Genomic DNA, 20,373 nt, shown 5'->3' with positions numbered 1-20,373 from the left:
GCTTTTAATGCAGCAGAAACATCCCTAATGAAAATTCATGTCTGTATTTTACTCATAGACTGTATAAAGAGTCCTATAAGGATAAACTTAGCCCTTACCGTATCAGTTTGAGTTGATTACATAAAGAATATAATGAAACTATAGTAGCACGAATTATATTTTGTAAAATTCTTCTAGATCAGTCATGCACTTGTCTAAGAAATGTGTTTTTGAATATGAAACAAGTCCTTACGTTTAATTTCAGATCTCAATCTAATTATAAAGAATATGTTTATTAGAAATGTCTTCTGTCTGAGTGTATTGTTCAAACTGAGATGCCTATAAATGGTGATAATGTGTTTTTCTCTCTCACCAGGACCAGGCCTTCTGTACTGTGACATACCGGCCGCAGAAATGTGGTTTGCCCTGGACGTCCCTGATGTGGGACACAGGAGGTCCTTTCTCTGCATCTTCCTGTCGAGGACAATGTCAAAGATCACAGGTGTCTGGAGTTTCCTGTCTCTCACTGGGCTTCCTTCGTTCTCTTTCCTGCAAAATCTATAACTTTTCAAACTTCAAGATGCACCATGGAACTTTTCTGGTGGAGTTTCATGCCACCGACTTGCCTCCATGGAGATATTACTACTTTACATGCCTAGAGCGGTCTACAATATGTCACTAAGGGCAACTATCTCCACGGAGACCAGTACGGGAAGCCATCAATCCAGGTTAAAGGTCAGATCTGTGGAGACGCGAGAGGCGAGCTCGCTAGCAGTAAGAATGTGTGTTTTTACAGGTGTTTTTGAGCTATTTAAACACCTGTAATTAAATAAATGCAGGTTTAATGCCATGCTGAGGAACATTCAAGGCAAAGCAATGACATCTACGTGGAGACAAGGAGGTGAAACCGCTGAAAAGTTGCACAGTGCACCTTTAAATAGTCAATTACAATGGAAACTTAAGTCTTGGAACAACATAATTTGATGATTATTACAATTTAAACCCAATTACTTTAAGTTGAATTTAAAAATAAGATAAGATAACGTTTATTTGTCCCACAATGGAAGGGACAAACAGGAGAAGGAGGTTCAAGAGCAACAGGCTAATAGAAATAACCACTCAAAAATCAAAATAAACAAATTATAGAAAACAGAATTAACTTGAAAACAATTCACGGTTGAGCTTGTAACGTGTCCCAACTTAAAAATAGTTAAAAACATGTTAACGTGGCATTAAACCAGCGTGTCCCTCTCTCTCGTTCTCAGTCAGGATATAGGTGTTGTCCACTACAAAGGAAGGAAATTCTGTCACTTAGAACAATGGGCCTGTTTCTCTATCTATAGCCCAGAAAAGCCGAGGAAAGCGAGAGGGAGCAGCACTCATTCACTCACAAACATTTTCATTTATATTTTATTTTTACGAAGCCGGGGAGCAACATAAAATGGACTATAACTGTGAAAAACAAGAGACGAGCGACATAGACGGATTAAATTAAGCGTATTTGGAGTTCATCTGGTCACGGATCATTGTAGAAGTTAATACAGACCATAAGAAACAACTGGGTAAGTTAAATACAGTATTCACTTAAATACTTTTTTGTGTGTTTGCTTACTGTGTAGTTTTCTTCCATCTCTTCATATACTGTACTATCTCTTGTAATATATACTTTTATTTAACATTTCTAACAGTGTAAAGCAATATAGTGGAAGTGCGAGTAATTGTAGTAATTATTAAGTAGTAACAAAATACAGTCCAAACAAGTAAAAAGGATTGTACATTTTTTTCATGGACGACTTGCCCGGGCAATGTTCAGGGTAATTCCATTTTCAACAGCTGGACCTGAGACTTCCTGTTTGAAAACCTGGAACATGAACAATATATTTTTAGGATTAGGATACTCTGTGTGTGCTTCAGTGTTGACAGTGTTACTTCCTGTTGATTTTATGACTTCATTCTATTGTTTTATTGGTATACACACATCTGCATTATGAGAAAGCAGCGGCTAATAGAGATGGGCGGGTTAGTTTATTGTCTATAATAAATACAAATAAACCTGCAAAACTGATTAAACAGTAAAACTAAAGAAACTCGATGCAGACTCTTTAAAGCTGCACTGTGGAACTTTTCTGGGGAGAGGGTCCGTCACGTTCTTGCCTCTTTGGAGATTATGAAGGTCATTGCTGTGCCTTGAATGTTGTCTATCGCCATGGAGACAAGCAGGCGACACCATCAGGAAAACTATTCTAAATCTACAAAAAAAAAATAAATAAAAAAAAAAAATAAAATAAAAAATAAATAAATAAATAAATAAATAAATAAATAATAATAAAATGAATACATAAAATAAAATAAAATGATAGCAGAATGAAACTATTTAGTACTTAGTTTGCATCTGTAATGACTCAACCTTTTACAACAGGTTATGTCTATGGAGAGGCGAGCCAGAGTAAGAATGCAATAAAAATGAAATGAAATGAAATAAATGGAAGATAAGAGTTTAAAGTTTAAAGTGAAGCGAGTAGCTGACCCTCCACCAGAAAACCTGAGTGCATCTTTAAAATAATGGTATAAAGTTGGCTACATTTTGTATTTTTATGGTCCTTTTACTGGATCTCAAACCAGACATTTAAAGAAATAGAGATGGTAAAAGTGTCATCTGATTATCATTATCCACATAATCTCATTAAAAAATAGATTGTTTTTGTCAATAACGTCCAGTATTGTATTTGTATTGTACTGTATTTTTAGCATTAGGCTATACTGTATATACTATATACAGTTGGTTTCCTGTTATTGCTCTGACATTGTATTGTTATTTAGTGTGAGTTATGATTAGGTTTGTGTCATGACAAAACTAAACTACGTGTCTCTATACATATTTTTTCCTTTTGTGTCAGATGGAGGGGTCTGGCAGCCCTCGCGCCAGGAAGCTCCATTTCCCCGTCGGTTTGTGGATCAACTCTCCTCGAAAACACTTTGCAAAGTTAGGACGACGTTGGCCCAGCGCTGTCTCTGTGAGGTGAGGCTAAAGATGTAAAATACAGTCACAAACACGCACAATGAGGTCAGAATACAGAAAGAAAATGATGTGAGAAATGATATAAAATGCGCACTATGTCACTTTTCTGGTAGTGAGTTGGCCACCTGCTTGTCTCCATGGAGATAGAAAAGTGAAATAAGTTAATGTAATACTGTCGTAAACTGGAATATTTTAAGCAAAGTACAAATGTATCCATGGAGACAAGCAGGTGAAGTGCCTTTAAGTTTGATAAAAGTCAGTTGCAAACACTTACACGTCGTACAAACAAAGAAAATATGTTATTAGGATTTTTGTGTTTATATAATGCTGTTTTTTTAGTTGTTTTACTTCACTTTTACTGCAATTGTAAAAGAAAATTAAATAAAATTGATGTGCTTAGTGTCACAATAACATATTTTGAAGTTCGGAATATCGCTGAAGTAAATATAGACTATAAACAATAATAATTCAATTTCTTTCTTCTTTGTATATGCCTATCAAAACGGGAATCTTGGAGAAAACATTTGGGAGGTGTGAGGTTTAAAAAGAGGAAAAAAATATAATCAAACTGTAACTTGTTTAACTGCTCTGATATTAACACTTGATAAAAAAAATAAAAAAATAAATAAAAATCACAAAATCACATTTATGGCACTGAAACAAAAACACAAGAGCAGATTTAAACCATAAATAATAATAATAATAATAATAATAATAAAATAAATACATAATTAAAAATAAAAAAGAATACAAAATAAATAAATAATACAAAAAAAACAAAACAAAATAAAAATAATAGCAGAATGAAAGAATTTAGTTCTCAGTTTGCACCTGTAATGACTCAACCTTTTACAGCTTAAATCTTATTATACAGACAAGAAATGACCAAAAATTTCCGAGTTGTGCAAAGAAATATACACACAATAAATATTGACCCCCAAAAAATACTGTTCCAGCTTTCATATATTGAACAACAAGTCGATATATTGATGATCGCGACAGACCTAGTTGTGCTTTACTGTTTCATTTGCCCCATCCCAGTCCCATCCCGCAGGACGCACTGATGTCATCACTTCCACTGTCGCATTTCCTCCAAACTGAATCCTGTGTTATTTTCGACCTTGTTGTTTGAGCTGTTTGGACATAACTCACTGCTGACTGCTCTCTTCCTCTTTACCCCGTATTCGTTTCCCAGATCGACCACCAGCTCTGACGCAGCCTCTCTCCACGAAGCCCCCTCAGCCCCCTCCTCCTCCCTCTCAAACTCCACCCCCTCCCTGGCGTCCCCCGCCCCGTCGCCCTCTCCGTCCCCCGCCTTCCTCCGGCCGCGACCCGCCGCCCCCCAGTCCCGGGCGAAACGTCTTTCCCACCTCTTCCTGCGGGGGCGCTCTAACAGTGACCGGGACAAGGCAGTGGGGGAGAGGGAGAGGGAGGTCTGGGCGCACTCGGTTGCCCCTTCGTCGCATCACTATCTGCCCCCCGGGTCTTCTTCTGCCCCGGGGTTGATAAAGATTTACGGTGATGCGCTTTCGAGTGGGGCTAACTACCGCTCCCTGCTGGCCAGTGTTCACTCTACAGCCCGGCAGCTCATCTGTCAGGTCATCACGCGCTACACAGAGAGAGAGAGGGAGGAGACGGAGGACACAGGTAAAGGAAGAGGAAGCTTTGATCCAATTTATTCCACTTTTAACCAGAATCCCGTGGTTAAAGGGCACTGTGTAACCTTTCTGGTCCAGCATGTATTTGTTTCCATGGAGATACTACGGCTTTGCCTGGAATATTCTACAGCATGGCATTAAACTTATTTTGCTTCCATTCAGTATCATACCAGTAGCATTTTTGCTGTCAATGGGGTTGCCTCTCCACAGATCTGACTTGTAACTTAGCCTTTAGCAGTGTCATTTGCTTGTCTTTGTGGAGATAGATACGTTTAATGCCATACTGTGGAACATCAAGGCAGAAAAGTTACAACAGTGCACTTTTAACTGTATTTTTAGTCATATATTGTACAGGAAAAGTGATCTAATATGAATGAATGGGAGTGAGTTAAAGTGTTAGTGTTTTGGGCCAGTGTTTTTAATATTTTTTTAATAATTGTAAAATAGGTGTTCCTCTTATGATAATAGTACATTTCAAATGGTTAGATCTAAGGTGTATTTTAGTATTAGTAATTATATTATATTATATTATATTGCATATTTTGATTAATTTCTTATTCTATTGTTGTTATTGGATTGTAGTGCTCTAATTCATTCTGGTGGTTTATTTTCTGAATAAAAGGGATACTGTCAGCCATAACGCACGCCAAAACAACAGAAAAACAAAGACAAAACAACAGTAAAACAAGAGAAAAACAAAGACAAAACAACAGAAAAACAACAGTAAAACAAGAGAAAAACAAAGGCAAAACAACAGCAGTCTCCAAAACAGACCAGTAATTGACCAACAACACACTGACATTAACAACAACAAAAACATAAACAGTTACAAGAAATATCAGCTCATTACTCTACTTCTGCAACTCTGACATTTCCCATGTTGTGGAACACTGTAACATCCCTGCTTCTAACCAACTGCAAACAGAATAATCAATATAATACTTAAACCACTCAGTATTTGGTTTCTATTTGCTCTTTTTTCCCTTGGTGTTTCCTTGTAGTTCTTCAGAAGTACAGCCCAGAGGACTTCCTGTTGTGTGATGTCATTGGAAAGCCCGTCCAGCAGCCAGATGGAGCGTTCAAATGGGAGACGGAGTGTCGCAGATGTGTGGCCCCGTGGGAATGTCCCCTGCTCCTGGTGGACATGTGGAGACCCAAAGACGGATTCGAACGACGCTTTGAAATACACCGACGAGACGACTACGAGAGAGAAGAGAGGGAGCGGGAAAGAGAGAGGGAGAGGGAAGGAGAGAGGGAAGGTTGGTTTTTCTGACCTGGGATAATGTTCTTTCCTCATCAAAACCATGTCCGGAGCTGTGTTTTGTTTCATTCACACATATTTAACACACAAACCCTGCATATTTAAGCTGAGTTCTTCTCGCAAACACTCTGTTCCACCTTGTGATGTCATCATGTGGTGATACAGGAAGTGTTCCACTGTGTTTTTAAACTCCACACACCTTCATTTCTAGAATCATTTGGATGATTTGAGTCCTGGAATTGCCAATCTGTACAGAACTAAAGGTAAAATGCAGCTGTTAACTTGAAAACTACCACTTCATGACATCACAAGGTGGAACAGAGCATTTTGAGCTTTGGAGATGCAGACAGACTAACAATAGGACTACTCAGAAACAAAACACAACTCTAGGTCTGTTTTTGAGAAGGTAACAACATTATAACATGGCTTAAAGCTCAAACGAGTCAAACATGTATTAGTCCTGCACAATCAGAGTATTGCAAGATTTGTTACGTCAGTTTGCAAATCAATACTCAGTTCACAGCACACACAAGCATTACTATTTGACAAAAAACTTGAATATAAATCGATAAACTCATACAAAAATCCCCTTAATGTCAGCGTTTGTTCAGGTCTAAACTACAAGGTTAAGTTAAAAACAGCAAGTTAACAGATACGCACAGTTAATCGTAATTGAATTGAAATCGTGTCCTGTGTAAAGAACAAAATATCCTGTGTTTTTTATTGGAAAATATAGTTGTTCCTGTAGTTTAGGCTTCTATAAACATGTTCTGAAAAGCATGAGGTTCTTGTGTTAGTTTAGCAGTTCATATTTCAGGTTTTTAAACATATATCGCAAATCTAATAATCGCAATAATTGTCACAAAAATAGCAATTCGATTTTTTCCTCCAAATCCATTGGACATTTTAAGTACACAAATAACGACAGTATTGCCAGTTAGAAAATTGATTTTGACTGGGATATTTTGCGTCCAATTACGTCTTTACTAAGTGTATTTTGTGTGTTTTAGGTGTTCGCTGGCGCCGTAGCAGAATGGCGTCAGGAGGGGGCCCCGAAGAGGAGCGAGGACATCGAGGGAGAAACACAGAGCTGAGGAGAAGCATCAGCGACATGAACCTGAGCCTAAGACGTCGCCAAGGAAACCACGTGAGCAACGACCAGCGCGGGACGAACAACCGCACGAACAACAACAGCTCAGAGGGACAGGACCGGAAGAACATTGTGAGCATGATCAGCCCACAGCCAGGAGAGGTAAGGGGGCCAGTGAGTGGGGTCAGGGGCCCAATGTGTGAGGGGTCAGGGGCTGAATGTGTGAGAGGTCAGGGGCCCAATGTGAGAAGTAAGGGGGCCAGTGAGTGGGGTCAGGGGTCCAATGTGTGAGGGTTCAGGGGCTGAATGTGTGAGAGATAAAGGGCCGAACGTGTGAGGGGTGACAGGCCGAACACGTGAGAGTTAAGGGGCCCAATGTGAGAGGTAAGGGGGCCAGTGAGTGGGGTCAGGGGCCCGATGTGTGAGGGGTCAGGGGCTGAATGTGTGAGGGGTAAAGGGCCGAACGTGTGAGGGGTGAGGGGCCGAACACGTGAGAGTTAAGGGGCCCAGTGTGAGGGGTAAGGGGCCAAACGTGTGAGGGGTAAGGGGCCGAACATGTGGGGGGTAAAGGGCCGAATGTGAGAGGTAAAGGGCAGAATGTGTGAGGGGTGAAGGGCCGAACATGTGAGGGGTAAGGGGCCGAACGTGTGAGCGGTAAGGGTCTTAATGTGTGAAGGGTCAGGGGCCGAACACGTGAGAGTTAAGGGGCCCAATGTGAGCGGTCAGGGGTCGAACACTGAGAGGTAAGGGGCCGAACGTGTGAGGGTTAAGGGGCCGAACGTGTGAGAGGTAAGGGGAAAAATATGTGAGGGTTAAGGGGCCGAATGTGTGAGGGGTGAACGGCCGAACGCGTCAGAGGTAAAGGGCTGAACGTGTGAGGGTTAAGGGGCTGAATGTTTGAAAGGTAAAGGGCCGAACGTGTGAGAGGTAAAGAGCCGAACATGTGAGTGGTAAAGGGCCGAACGCGTCAGAGGTAAAGGGCCAAAAAGTGTGAGGGGCAACACTGTAAAAATGCACCCTCACTTAAAGCAACACCGTGTAACTTGGCCTGTCACCTCTCCGTGGAGATTGATACGTTTTATTCAATTCAATTTTATTTATAAAGTACATTTTAAATACAACCTAACCTGCTCTAATATAAAAACAGATACACAGAAAACACAACATGCAGGCAAATAACCAGAAAATAATACGTTTTGTGCAATATTATGGAATATTATCACCAAAGATAGAGCATTTCCATGGAAACAAGTTTGTGGAGATGCAAGCCCTCTCAGAGTAAGGAGAGCGCATGTCTTTCAGTGTAATAATGTAATAAAAACATCCAAAACAAAACAAAAACAGAACATGCTTTTATTTGAGTGTATTTTTTGGGTTTAACAATAATATTCTAACTCCTCTATGTATTCATATTTTGCTGTGAAACAAGACAAATGCTTTTTAATCGTCTAAACTAATAAAACTAATAATTACAGATCAGAACCAGGCCTGAAGCCAAAGTAGGATGGACTCACCAAACTGCAGAAGAAGAAAAGGACTACTCCACCTGTGACCTGGAAGTGATGTCACAGAGTCTGATCCTCCCTCCGACCGACCGACCCTACTTCCTGCTTCTTCAGGGCTACGACCAGAGCAAGGTAACAAGGCATTACCAGGAAGTAAATCTCAAGAAGTGAGCTGTAACGCAGTAGTTCACCAACAGGGTCAACAGTTTAAGCAGCTCAATCTATTATTACCCCATTTGCCACAGCGCAAAGTCAGCGAAGGTCATAAAAGTATAACCCAAAATAGAAGTAAACAACGGATTTTAAAGCAGTTCCTCTGGGTGAAGTCATGAAAAAGTCGGTCCAAACTGAAAAAAAAATGGTGGGAAACACTGACCTATGCACATACGCTCACACATACAGTAGCATTTATGTCTAACAGTCAATTTGTCTGAGCAGATTTGAGTGTAGGTCCACACACCCAGATGACATCAGGCCTGCATGTCTGTAATCGCAGCATACCATCAGCCTTTCCATCCCCGCGCTAACCTCTCCCATTCTGCATCCCGCATAAACATCGTCATAGCGACAAAAAGCCTCGACGACCTGCCTCTACAAAACACTCGTCCCTCTGTGTGCGGCGCTCACATTGACATCACTCGAGTCTATTGTTTCAAACTGTGGCACACTTCGTTCCTTATCATCTGCTTTTGTTGAACGTCTCATCTTCAGATTAGAGATTCGTTTAAACCATAACAGACCGAGATAACAGACCTCCCTGTTTTCTGCAGGACTTTGTGTTGTACATCATGACGGGGCACATGCATGTGTTTGGGAGAAAGCCCACGTTGAAGGAGAGAGAGAAGGACAGAGAGAGGGAGAAGAAGGGGAAGAGGCCTCTGAAGGTCGACACGTTCCTGTCGGCGCCGGACCTTTTGGCTCGACACTTGCTGATCCGCAGAGACTCGGCGGTCCCTGAAACGCCCTCCGGACAAGGTGCAGTTAACAAGCAGCACTCACTTCTATGGTGATAAAGCAATAAACTGTGAAACATAACACCCATAAACATAGAGCTGATGTTGTGTGTCCCTCTCAGCTCTGATGAGGCCCTTCAGAGGAGGAGCCGTCACACACAATGGAGTGTGTGTGTACAGGGAGACTGTGCTAAAGCCTGGAGATGTCATTGGTGTCGGGGAGCATTTCTTCTTCTTGTACCGGGACCCTCGAGTGTCTCCGGCCCCCCCTCTCGCTCTGACTTTGCCCTGGCAGAGCGACGCCACCTCCACCTGCTGCCCCTCAGGCCTGGTGGACAGACAGGAGGTTCTGAGGCAGTACCTTGGGTCGAGTGAAGCCATTTTGAAGTTCCACCCTCGTCATGCAGACACTCTCTTACAAGTACCAACAACATAATTTTATATTCCTCCTCTTCCTTTGGGAACAACTCATAAATGTTGACTTCTATTTCAGGAAATAATCTCCAAAAATTCCTCTCCAGACTCTGGGGGGGGACCTTTGGCTCCTGCATATCTGCTGTCAATCATGATCGATCACGCGTCGAAACACCTGGACCCTGCTCTCACTCCTCAAATCCTCCTGAAAGCAGCTAATCTCATTAAAGAAATTGTGTGGGTGAGTGCAAAGACACTGAGAGTCATGAATAATATAAAAGTGTGTATTTGGGTAACTTGGTACTGACTAATGCGTGAGGATAATTGAAGTCAGACACATGAAGATCTCCAGGTCCAGTCAGAAAAACAAACAGACACGAGGCTTCGGTGTGGCGCAGCGCTGTGTGGTCCAGTGTCAGAGCTGCTCTTCATACTGGTCCAGGGCTGCAGACAGTGGTGACAGTAGCTCAGTTAGAGTGCTTGTCCTTGGATCTGAAGGTTGGCGGTTCAAATCCAGCTCTCGACATAAACATCACTGGTGGAGCAGTCAGATCCAGTGATCCAGAGGCGGTTTGATCCCAGCTGCCACAGATGACGAGACACTTAATCCTGATAATTGTGTGTGAATGGCTGAGTGGTTCGTTGCAGTAAAGTGCTTTGAGTGCCTTGAAGCTAGAGGAAAGCTCTTTATAAATATGACCATTTACCAGTTCTTCATTGTGGCCCCGTGTTGTGGCCAGTGTTGTAGACAGCAGAGGGGATGAGTTGATGTCACTTCCCTGCTGCTGGAAAATGTGCTGTAATTGTCCTGGCTGCAGGGCGAGACTCTGCTCCCCTCCGCCCCCACAACCCTCTCTTCTGTGTCCAACTCTCTTCACAGGATAACATCAAGGAATTTGGGGATAAGCATCCCACGCAAAAGTAAGAGCACTTTTCATTCATATTTATGGCATGAACAAAATACTTTTAAATGATCATAATAACAGTATACGGCAACAAGTAAATTACAGCTTAAGACTGCTTGAATTAAGAATATTTTATCTTGATTTGAGTTGATTTCACTTGGCAGGTAAATGATCTTCCAATGGAACAAAAGGTGCACTATGTAATATTTCCAATGAGGGATCCGCCACCTTCTTGTGTACAATCAGATGTCATTGCTTTGCTTAAATGTTCCACAGTACGGCATTAAACCTATCTATCTCCAAGTAGGTGACACCAGCAGGCTCAGTTACAGGTGAGATCTGTGGAGAACCTGGTCACAGTAAGAATGCATTTTGAGGTGCATTAAATCAATACAAATAGGTCTAATCATGCCGTACTGTGGGATATTCCAGGCAAAACAGTTACATTTCCATGGAAAAAAGCATATCTTTAATATCGATAAGATGTTCTCAAATCATGTCCAAATGTTCCTTATTCCAGTGACTTTAACTTATGTAGATGTTACTTTTTGCAGTAATATGGGTTAAATTTGAGCCACGTTTTAACGTCTTCTTCTCAGTTCTTCGGAGCAGGAGGTGGAGATCAGCATGCCCAGTGTCCAGGCCCTCTCCTCGGATCTCCGCCCGCTCATGTTCTGGATGTCCAACGCCACTGAGCTCCTGAACTTCTTCCAGGTCAAAGTGGAAACCATGGACAAGGAGTGGGAGTTTGAAGGTTTGAGTTAATTCTAAAGAAAAACTGGTGTATAATGATTGGTACTGTTGTCGTGGCGGCCATCTTGGGACTGTAGAACGAGCAAAATTCCAATAGAAATCAATATAATAACATGGTCAGAGATGTCATTTATTAAGTTAAGTCGTAAACATGTACAGAAATTTTTTTTTCTGTTGTTGTGGCAAATGTGGCAGCCATCTTGGGACTGTAGGCAGAGCAAAATTACTATAGAAATTAATATAATAACATGGCCAGAGATTTCATTTATTAAATTTTTTAGTCGTAAACATGCACAGAAATTTGTTTTCAGTAAGTAGGACCTATTTTTACCCTAATAATATTGCACTAGTATTGATTTTATGCAGGATTACAGTATATTTGCACACTGTATGAGTATAACCTTGGGTTAATTTTTTATTTATGTTCCACAAATTAATATTAGTAATGTTTTTAATTTGAAAAAAATTACAAAAAACAAGCATGATTACAAAAAAAATCCAATCAATAAATAAAAAAAGAGAAACAAATTTAAAAAATCATAATTAAACGTATATCTCCTATTAGTTTGCATAAGATACTACTGATGACCAAATGGCTGCTTTAACTTGATCCCGCCTACTATAGATCACCATGGCGACAGTTCCTCTTGTGTAATATATACCTCAATGCTTGTAGTTGTTACAAAATAATAAAAAAAACTGCTGACTAAAAAAAAAAATTACCTTTCCCTTGTAATCTCCGTAACACAGAAGTACAGCCAACATAAAAATTAGAGCGTGCGTCTGGTCTTTAATCTGTCTTAATGGGTGCCTCTCCGTAGCCCCGGGCGACCCTGTTTTGACGGCTGACATGGACACCTGCTCGGAGGCCCTGGCGCAGCTGGATGATGTCATTATGCACACCTTTCAGCAGTGTGTGTATCATCTCACTAAGGTGAAAACACTCCCTAAATAGAAACACTGGGACCACTGTGTTAAAAGTGGCTTGGATTATGAATGTTTGTCTTGTGTCATTGGGATACATTTAGTACGTCTAGATTCTTATTTTTACTTTACTGGTTTCAACATGGCTGCAGTCACACGTTTGCACATACACCACATGAAAAAAAAAAAAATTAGGGCCAAGTTTGCATCAGGACTAAACTGGATCAAACCAGGACTCAGACAGGACACGTGTGAACGCAGCAGCTTTGTCTTATGTTAAAGATGCATTCTGTAAGATTTCTGGTTGGGATGATGATATTTCTTTGCCTAAAATGTTCCGTAGTGTAGTATTAAACATATCCCTCATGCATTTACTCAATTACAAGTGTTTTATTGTGAAAGAAATACCTGAACAGCATGAATTCTTACAGTGAGCACGGTCGCCTCTCCGTAGACTTGACCTCTAACTTGTCTGCATGCAGATAGATAAGTTTAATGCTGTACTGTGGAACATTCCAGGCAAAGCAATAACATCTCCATGGAGACAAGCAGGTGGCAGGACCCTCCACCTGAAAAGTGACTTTGTGCAGCTTTATCTGTCTGTCAGTAGAGTAGTACAGTATTTAAAATTGGAACGACTACAGAGAGTTTTGTTGGCAGTGGCTCAGTGGTAATTTTCACCTATAAATTAAAGATTAGCGGTTGGTTTCCCAGCTCCAACCAGTGCGTACTACCTCTGTGTCCTTGTGTCCTGTGTCCTTCTATACAGTATATGGTTCATGCATTTTATATAAATTACATTGAAATAAGGAGAGAAAGATAACTCTACGTGCATTGTGTTCTGCGTCCTGATTGGCTAAGGGACTGTAGACCATTGTCCATCAGTCTCCTCCATACCGTGTCTCTGTGTCTTTACATAAACATTGGATCGCAGTGTGACTCTGAAGTGCTGTATGTTTGCAATTTGTTTTCTCCCCGACAAAACCCACAATGTCGATGAAACGTTCTGCACCGACAAAGACGCCTACGAAGGTTTGAACTTTGAGAGAGTTTAAACGAGAGAGAAATGTGAGGAAATGTTAACACCTGTGTGAGAAAAGTGTATAAAGTGTGTGGTGAGGGGTTTACAGGCAAAAAACATATAGAATAACTGTAAAAAATAAAGCTGACTACTTGCGGGTTATTTTCGTTCATTTAGACATCAGCAAAAGAAAACTGAATTCTGCCACTGGGCAAATGTTTTGAAGTAAAAAAACCTGAGATCTTTTGCTATGGAACTTACCTTTATGACATTTAAACATTGCTCTTTTGAATCTTACCTGAATATTTGACTCAACCACTTATCGTGTTTCTCCTCGCAGACGCTGTACTCCCTGCTGCCCGCTCTTCTGGACACAAACCCGTTTTCCAGCGACGACAAGGACAAAGAGAAGGACGGAGGAGCGGGCGCAGAGGGAGAGGAGAAGAGAGATGTGGACGATGTTTCGGCTTTACCCCCGAGAGTGGCGGGTCTGGTGGAGGTTTACCGCTGCTCCCTGCTGCTCTCCAGAGAAGCCTGTCTCTCTCCTCCTCTCACATCCCAAACGTTCGGCTACCTCTTCTTCTTCACCAACACCTCGCTGCTCAACACACTGCTAGAGAGAGGTACAGATGCTATAGTGTGAAAAAGCTCAAATTAAAAACAAAAGACAATATTTTGACTTTGCAAAATGTGAGGAGTGAAACTTTTAAGCACCAACAGAGAAAATATTTGGCCTTCTAAGCTTCACCAGATCTAAACCAAACTACTCTACTAAATCTAAACAAGAACAAACCCAAAAAAGGTCAAAAATCTGGATTAAATTGACTCTAAAATCAACAAATATTTGAACTATGAGGGGGGCATACCACAGTTTGAGAAACGCTGCAACGCGGAGCAGTGATGCAACCCTGGTGATTTCATGCCTGGTGAAACAATGGCTCCTCTCAAACTAAAACTGCTCCCATAATGTGCGCAGATGTGTGTTTGTGTGCGTGTTTGTGCGTGCTTTGGAGAGGGTGTGATGTTCTGGAGTGAATGAACTGAGGATACAGAACTTTTATAATGGTCCTGTCATTGTAAATCCATTTAGTTTGAACGCTACAACCTTGTACGACGCATTTCTATTGTTCAGGTGAATGTATCGCTGGGTTTCAGATGACATCGCGACATTTAGTACAGATGTTCCAGTGCAGATTTGTGTTGTGATACAGTGAGTTGTTGTGCGTCACTTATAGAAATGATCAGGTTCAATGTTTGTGAATTTTCGTTTTGGATATTTCATGGTAAAGTGCAATGCAATTTACAAGAAAAACTGACTCTTGCCCCCATTTTGCAGTATAACATCACTATTTATTCACACTTTCCCTCCATCAGTTCATATTGTGGCTCTTTGGACTATGTAATGTATATAATGATGCATTTCGTGTCTCAGATGGGCTGTTCTCGTGGTCCAGAGCTGTTCAGATCCGGACTAACCTGGATCTGGTGCTGGACTGGCTCCAGGGAGCGGGATTAGGAGATATTGCCTCTGAGTTCATGAAGAAACTGTCTGTCATAGTCAACTTCCTGTGCATTCCCAAAACCAGACTCATCCAGGTTAGTGCTCTGTCTGCACCACAGATAAAGTCATGTCTCGTTTATTCTCCGTCTCATGCACTGCAAAAAGAAATACTTTAAATGACTCCAATATTAAACTAAACTAAATGTGGAAACAATGAGATCAGTACTAAAGCTGGACTTGACAGACACTTATTTATTTTCTTATCTCGAGCTAAATTGTCTAGAAACCAGCTGCACATTTCAGTAAAATATTCTACCGGATCTGATCCAAAACTCCTGTATCCAACTAACCAAGACTAGATACTTTTAGTTTGTTTTAAATTCAAATATCATGATCGTTCTTTGCAGTGTGCACATAACGTAGTATTGTTTTGTAGTCGTCCTGGGGCAGTCTGCAGGAGGACCACACCTTGTTGAGCCCGGCCCAACTCCATCATCTCCTCACCCACTACAAACTGGGTCCAACGCGGGCACCCCCGTCCTCCTGGGCCCCTCCTCCCGGGACAGATCTCAGCGGAGGTACCACTTAGAAATTATATATGGATATACATCTACAGTACATGAGTTTAAATGAGTTTAATTAGTGACTACTGGTTTCAATAATACTTACGTTTTTGGATGTTTTTTAAGTTTAAGGAGTTATGCAGTTTTCTTAGCTCACGGGGAAGGTAATTTAACTGAAAAAAATATTTAAACCAGTTGTCATACAGCAAAAAAAGTGGTGATAGACCCTATTTCATGAGCTTACACAGCTTCTTAGAGTCCATATTTGTCAGTGTCACTTATATACTGGTATATATATGTAAATAGAAAATGTATGTGTACAGTATATACTTGTGTACGTGTATGTATCTGTATAAAGCACTATGTACGTGTATATAGTGTGTATGAAGCACTATGTACGTGTGTGTAGTGTGTATGAAGCACTATGTACGTGTGTGTAGTGTGTATGAAGCACTATGTACGTGTGTGTAGTGTGTATGAAGCACTACGTACGTGTGTGTAGTGTGTATGAAGCACTACGTACGTGTGTGTAGTGTGTATGAAGCACTACGTACGTGTGTGTAGTGTGTATGAAGCACTACGTACGTGTGTGTAGTGTGTATGAAGCACTACGTACGTGTGTGTAGTGTGTATGAAGCACTACGTACGTGTGTGTAGTGTGTATGAAGCACTACGTACGTGTGTGTAGTGTGTATGAAGCACTACGTATGTGTGTGTAGTGTGTATGAAGCACTACGTACGTGTGTGTAGTGTGTATGAAGCACTACGTACGTGTGTGTAGTGTGTATGAAGCACTACGTACGTGTGTGTAGTGTGTATGAAGCACTACGTACGTGTGTGTAGTGTGTATGAAGCACTACGTACGTGTGTGTAGTGTGTATGAAGCACTACGTACGTGTCTGTAGTGTGTATGAAGCACTATGTACGTGTATGCAGTTTGTATGAAGCATGAGTGTGTAAATGCTTGTATATATGTTGCGTGTGTATATGTACGTGCCTTATAAAACGTCCATTGTGGAAAAAAAACTGAATTGAACTGAATCCAGACGCACTATTCCAAACTAACTCCAGTGTTTTAGTCACAAACCTGTTGCCTGTAATGTGTAAGAGCATTTCACGCTTCAATGAGCCGCATTGCTAATAGCTAATCCAATTCTTTCATCGCTTCAAGTCCATTTCGAATCATTTTTGCAGCATAGATCAAACAAGCAGCTCTAACTGTCGTCATTGTTTCTGTCAGACATCTTTGAGAGCTTCCTGGACCACCCTCCTTTAATCCTCCCAAATGAGACTCCCAGACTGGACCTGTCCCAGCCGATCCCCAGCGCTGAACTGCAGAAGGAGGTCACCCGGCTCCGCACCTTCTTGTGGGGACTTGACCAGGACGAGCTGCCTGCCAATCAGAGAACCAGGCTGTGAGCGATGCCAAGAACTGACTCGAGACTAAAGAAACTTACTCCTGTTTAGTTAATAGGTTGTGTTCACTTGACATGGCGATATTTAAAAGAGCACGTTGTTTAAAAATGAAGCGGGGGGTGAAGAAAAATTCTGCAGAAGGCTATCAGTTGTTTTGAGCTGGTTTATGGAAAATATAGTTGTTTTTTGATTTTTGGAACTGGGATTTTCAGTAACTTTGGTGGTTTTATATAGTGGTAAAAGGAGGTAGAATGTATGTGTATGTTTGAAATATTTGAACATACAGGTGTGATTATATACCAAGTACTGGATATTAAAGGTGCGTTCACACTTCCTGGTTTGGTCCTGGCTTGATATAGACTTAGCGCGTGTTCTAGTCCTGGTTTAGTCCTGGTCCAGTCCGGTTTTAGTCACAGGTTTAGTCCCACTTTTGTCTAAACTTTGTGGATTTTCCAGTTTGGATATTTCCTTCAAAAATAGCCACTCGCACACAGACTTTTATTGGCCCCTGCCCCCATCTGAGATCATGACATCATCAAATTCTTGGGATGTGAATGCAACCTATGGGACAGTTACGTGGTGATGTAATAACTCTATTTCCGGGTCCGACGGAATTCCAGCCGCAGTCACTGGAATGGCATTCTGGATGATTTGAATCAGCTCCGGGAACGATGTCGTCTTAAGATGCTCAACAGCTAAAGATCTCAGGTTTTCAAACACAAACACGGTTAAAGGTGCACAAGGCAACAACAACATAACCACTCATCTCCATGGAGATGTTATTGCTTTGCCTTGAATGTTGAATGTTACACAGTGGCATTAAACCTCTGTCTGTCTTAGACGTATTCGATTGCATGTGTTTCATTGCTTTTATGGCTTCCAAAATATACATTCTTTCCACAGATCTGACCTGTAAGTTGGTCTAGTAGCAGCACCTGAGACATGAATTCTTTCAGTGAGTGGACTCGCCTCTCTGCAGATCTGACCTGTACTTTGGCCTAGTAGCAGCACCTGAAACATGCATTCTTTCCACAGATCTGACCTGTAACTTAGCCTAGCAGCGGCATCTAAAACATGCATTCTTTCAGTGAGCAAGCTCGCCTCTCCACAGATCTGACTTTAAACTTAGTCTAGTAGCAGCATCTAAAACATAAATTAATTCAGTGAGCCTTGAGTGGACTCGCCTCTCTGCAGACCAGACCTGTAACTTTTCCTAGTAGTGGCACCTAAAACATGCATTCTATTCTTTCAGTGAGCAGGCTCGCCTCTCCACAGATCTGACCTGTAACTTGGCCTAGTAGCAGCATCTAAAACACGCATTCTTTCAGTGAGCCGACTTGCCTCTCCGCAGACCTGACTTGTAACTTGGTCTAGTAGTGGCATCTAAAACATGCACATGCGAGTCTGTGCATTGAAAGAATAGCAATGCACAGACTCACCTCTCCACAGATCTGACTTGTAACTTGGCCTAGTAGCAGCATGTAAAACACTCATTCTTTCAGTGAGCAGGCTTGCCTCTCCGCAGATCAGACCTGCAACTTAGTCTAGCAGCGACACCTAAAACACGCATTCTGTCGGTGAGCAGGCTCGCCTCTCCGCAGCTCTGACCTGTAACTCGACCTCGTAGCGACACCCACTTTTCTACACTGAGACAGACGAGGTGAACGCCATACTGCGGAAGATACCAGGCAAATGAACCACATCTCCATGGAGACGAGCAGAGACATCACACAGTGCAGCTTTACACGATACATTTTATTGGTAAAAGTAGATCCACGTAATTTTTTTTTTTTTGAGCGTTATGTCCCGTGATATGTCTTTAAAAGTCCGTTCCAGTCCCTGTTTGTGCTCGTCGTGGACATAATGAATCGTATTTGAATTGTGTATCATTTCATTTATAGACACTGCAGATTTGAAGTACTTTAAACTGCGTCTGGTATTTCTCCCAGATATTACTTGAGTGAAACCAGTGTGTTTGTCTATGTTGTGTAATGCTTTACGGGCCTGTTTGACTTGGCTCCTGTGCTTGGGTTTAACAGCTTGTTTTTAATAAAGTTTCAATGTAAAAGACCCGGAGTTTCCGTGTAATGTTTGACGGGTCTATTTCCCACAGACGGGCCCCTGGGGTTTGGCACTGGCCCTGCTTCAATCACTAATGGGACACTAGGGGGCAGTGCAGCTCTCAGTCCCGTCTGTGGATTATTAGTCTGCAGGTAAAGAGCAGAGGCGGGAGAGTGGACAGGGGGGATTGTACTCGAGTAAGAGTAACACTGCTTCAAAGTAACACACAAAGTAGTACTCAAGTAGAAGTGCAAAGTAGTGGTTCGGGAAGTTAGAGTAAAAAGTAATTGGGGAAAGTAATTGTAAGAGAAACGTAGCGTGGACGTAGCATCTGATTTAGGAAGGACAAATATAAGACAAACTAAACTAAACGCAAAAGTTCAAATCATAAACATAAAGCTTTTGTCAATTAGAGACTTAGAAAGAGTAACCAAAACTTTTATTCAAGTAAAAGTACTGCAAACTAAATATTACTCAAGTACACGTAAAAGTATGAAAACTACTTATAAAAGGTGCTCAAATCAATGTAACTAACTATTTTTAAGACACTACCATTGCTTGTTGTGATTGGGTAACGCTGCTTGTGTCACCGGGGCGAAGTTATAGGTCAGATCAGTGGAGAAGCAAGCCCACCCCACAATGATAATGCATGTTTTTACTGAATAATTGCAAGTTTAACGTCAGATTATGGAGCGTTCTAGGCGAAGCAATAACATCTACATGCAAGACAAAGAAGGTCTAGTCCGGGTTTAGTTCCAAGTTTAACCAAAACAAGTACAATTTCTTTAAAAAGTTGTTAAAGTAAAGTTAAAGTGAATAGTACGGAGCTCTGGTACTTGACTAAAGATGCGATCAGACCAGTGCACTGTCATCTGCTCCTATAACACACGCTCATTTCCTGTAATAATGGAGGCACTTTACAAAGGTTAATGACTCAGGACACAAACGAGGCGGTGACGACCACACACACACACACACACAAGCACACACACTACCTCTAACTAAGGTAAGCTAATGTAAAGGTTAATATGGTGAGTTAAGGGCCCATGGGACATTTTAATTTCCCTTTAGTGGAAGTGACACCCGTCTCAAGTGGTATATACACAGTGACTGCATTTCCCATTTTATTTGAACAAAGCAGTTGGTTAGATAAACACGGAGCTCGCATTGGCAGCTCATAAAGTCACAATAATAATGTCTTTGATTTATATAGTACCGATCCAAAGCGTTTTACAATGTGCTTTTCATTCACTCCGCACTCGAGGGTTGAGGTTGAGGCTATTTCTGAAGTCACAGCTGCCTTGGGGTAGAGTGACGGGAGCGAGGCGGGAAATCTACGCCATCTGTTCT

General features: G+C 41.5%; 1 protein-coding gene across 1 annotated transcript; it reads left to right on the top strand.

Moving 5' to 3' along the window:
- Positions 1–1,316: 1,316 nt before the first annotated feature.
- rasip1 (Ras interacting protein 1) lies at positions 1,317–19,032 on the top strand. Its single transcript, XM_033980978.2, has 16 exons — positions 1,317–1,541; positions 2,877–2,998; positions 4,194–4,645; positions 5,658–5,915; positions 6,928–7,169; positions 8,483–8,644; positions 9,283–9,487; positions 9,588–9,886; positions 9,959–10,120; positions 10,760–10,800; positions 11,384–11,538; positions 12,359–12,471; positions 13,823–14,105; positions 14,915–15,078; positions 15,420–15,561; positions 16,787–19,032. The coding sequence occupies exons 2-16, from the start codon at positions 2,877–2,879 to the stop codon at positions 16,963–16,965; spliced, it is 2,979 nt and encodes a 992-aa protein (XP_033836869.1). The 5' UTR covers positions 1,317–1,541; the 3' UTR covers positions 16,966–19,032.
- The last annotated feature ends 1,341 nt before the right edge of the window (positions 19,033–20,373 follow it).

The sequence above is a fragment of the Periophthalmus magnuspinnatus genome, chromosome 16, assembly GCF_009829125.3.
Source record: "Periophthalmus magnuspinnatus isolate fPerMag1 chromosome 16, fPerMag1.2.pri, whole genome shotgun sequence".
Classification (NCBI taxonomy): Eukaryota; Metazoa; Chordata; class Actinopteri; order Gobiiformes; family Gobiidae; genus Periophthalmus; species Periophthalmus magnuspinnatus.
The sequence above is the reverse complement of the archived record's forward strand: the minus strand, read 5'-3'. Positions and strand labels throughout refer to the sequence as shown.

Bases quoted from the DNA above. Each gene is read 5' to 3' on its own strand.
- rasip1 (XM_033980978.2), top strand. From the start codon at position 2,877: ATGGAGGGGTCTGGCAGCCCTCGCGCCAGGAAGCTCCATTTCCCCGTC. The intron at 10,801-11,383 runs GTAAGAGCACTT...TCTTCTTCTCAG, and splicing joins GATAAGCATCCCACGCAAAA to TTCTTCGGAGCAGGAGGTGG. The intron at 15,079-15,419 runs GTTAGTGCTCTG...ATTGTTTTGTAG, and splicing joins CCAAAACCAGACTCATCCAG to TCGTCCTGGGGCAGTCTGCA.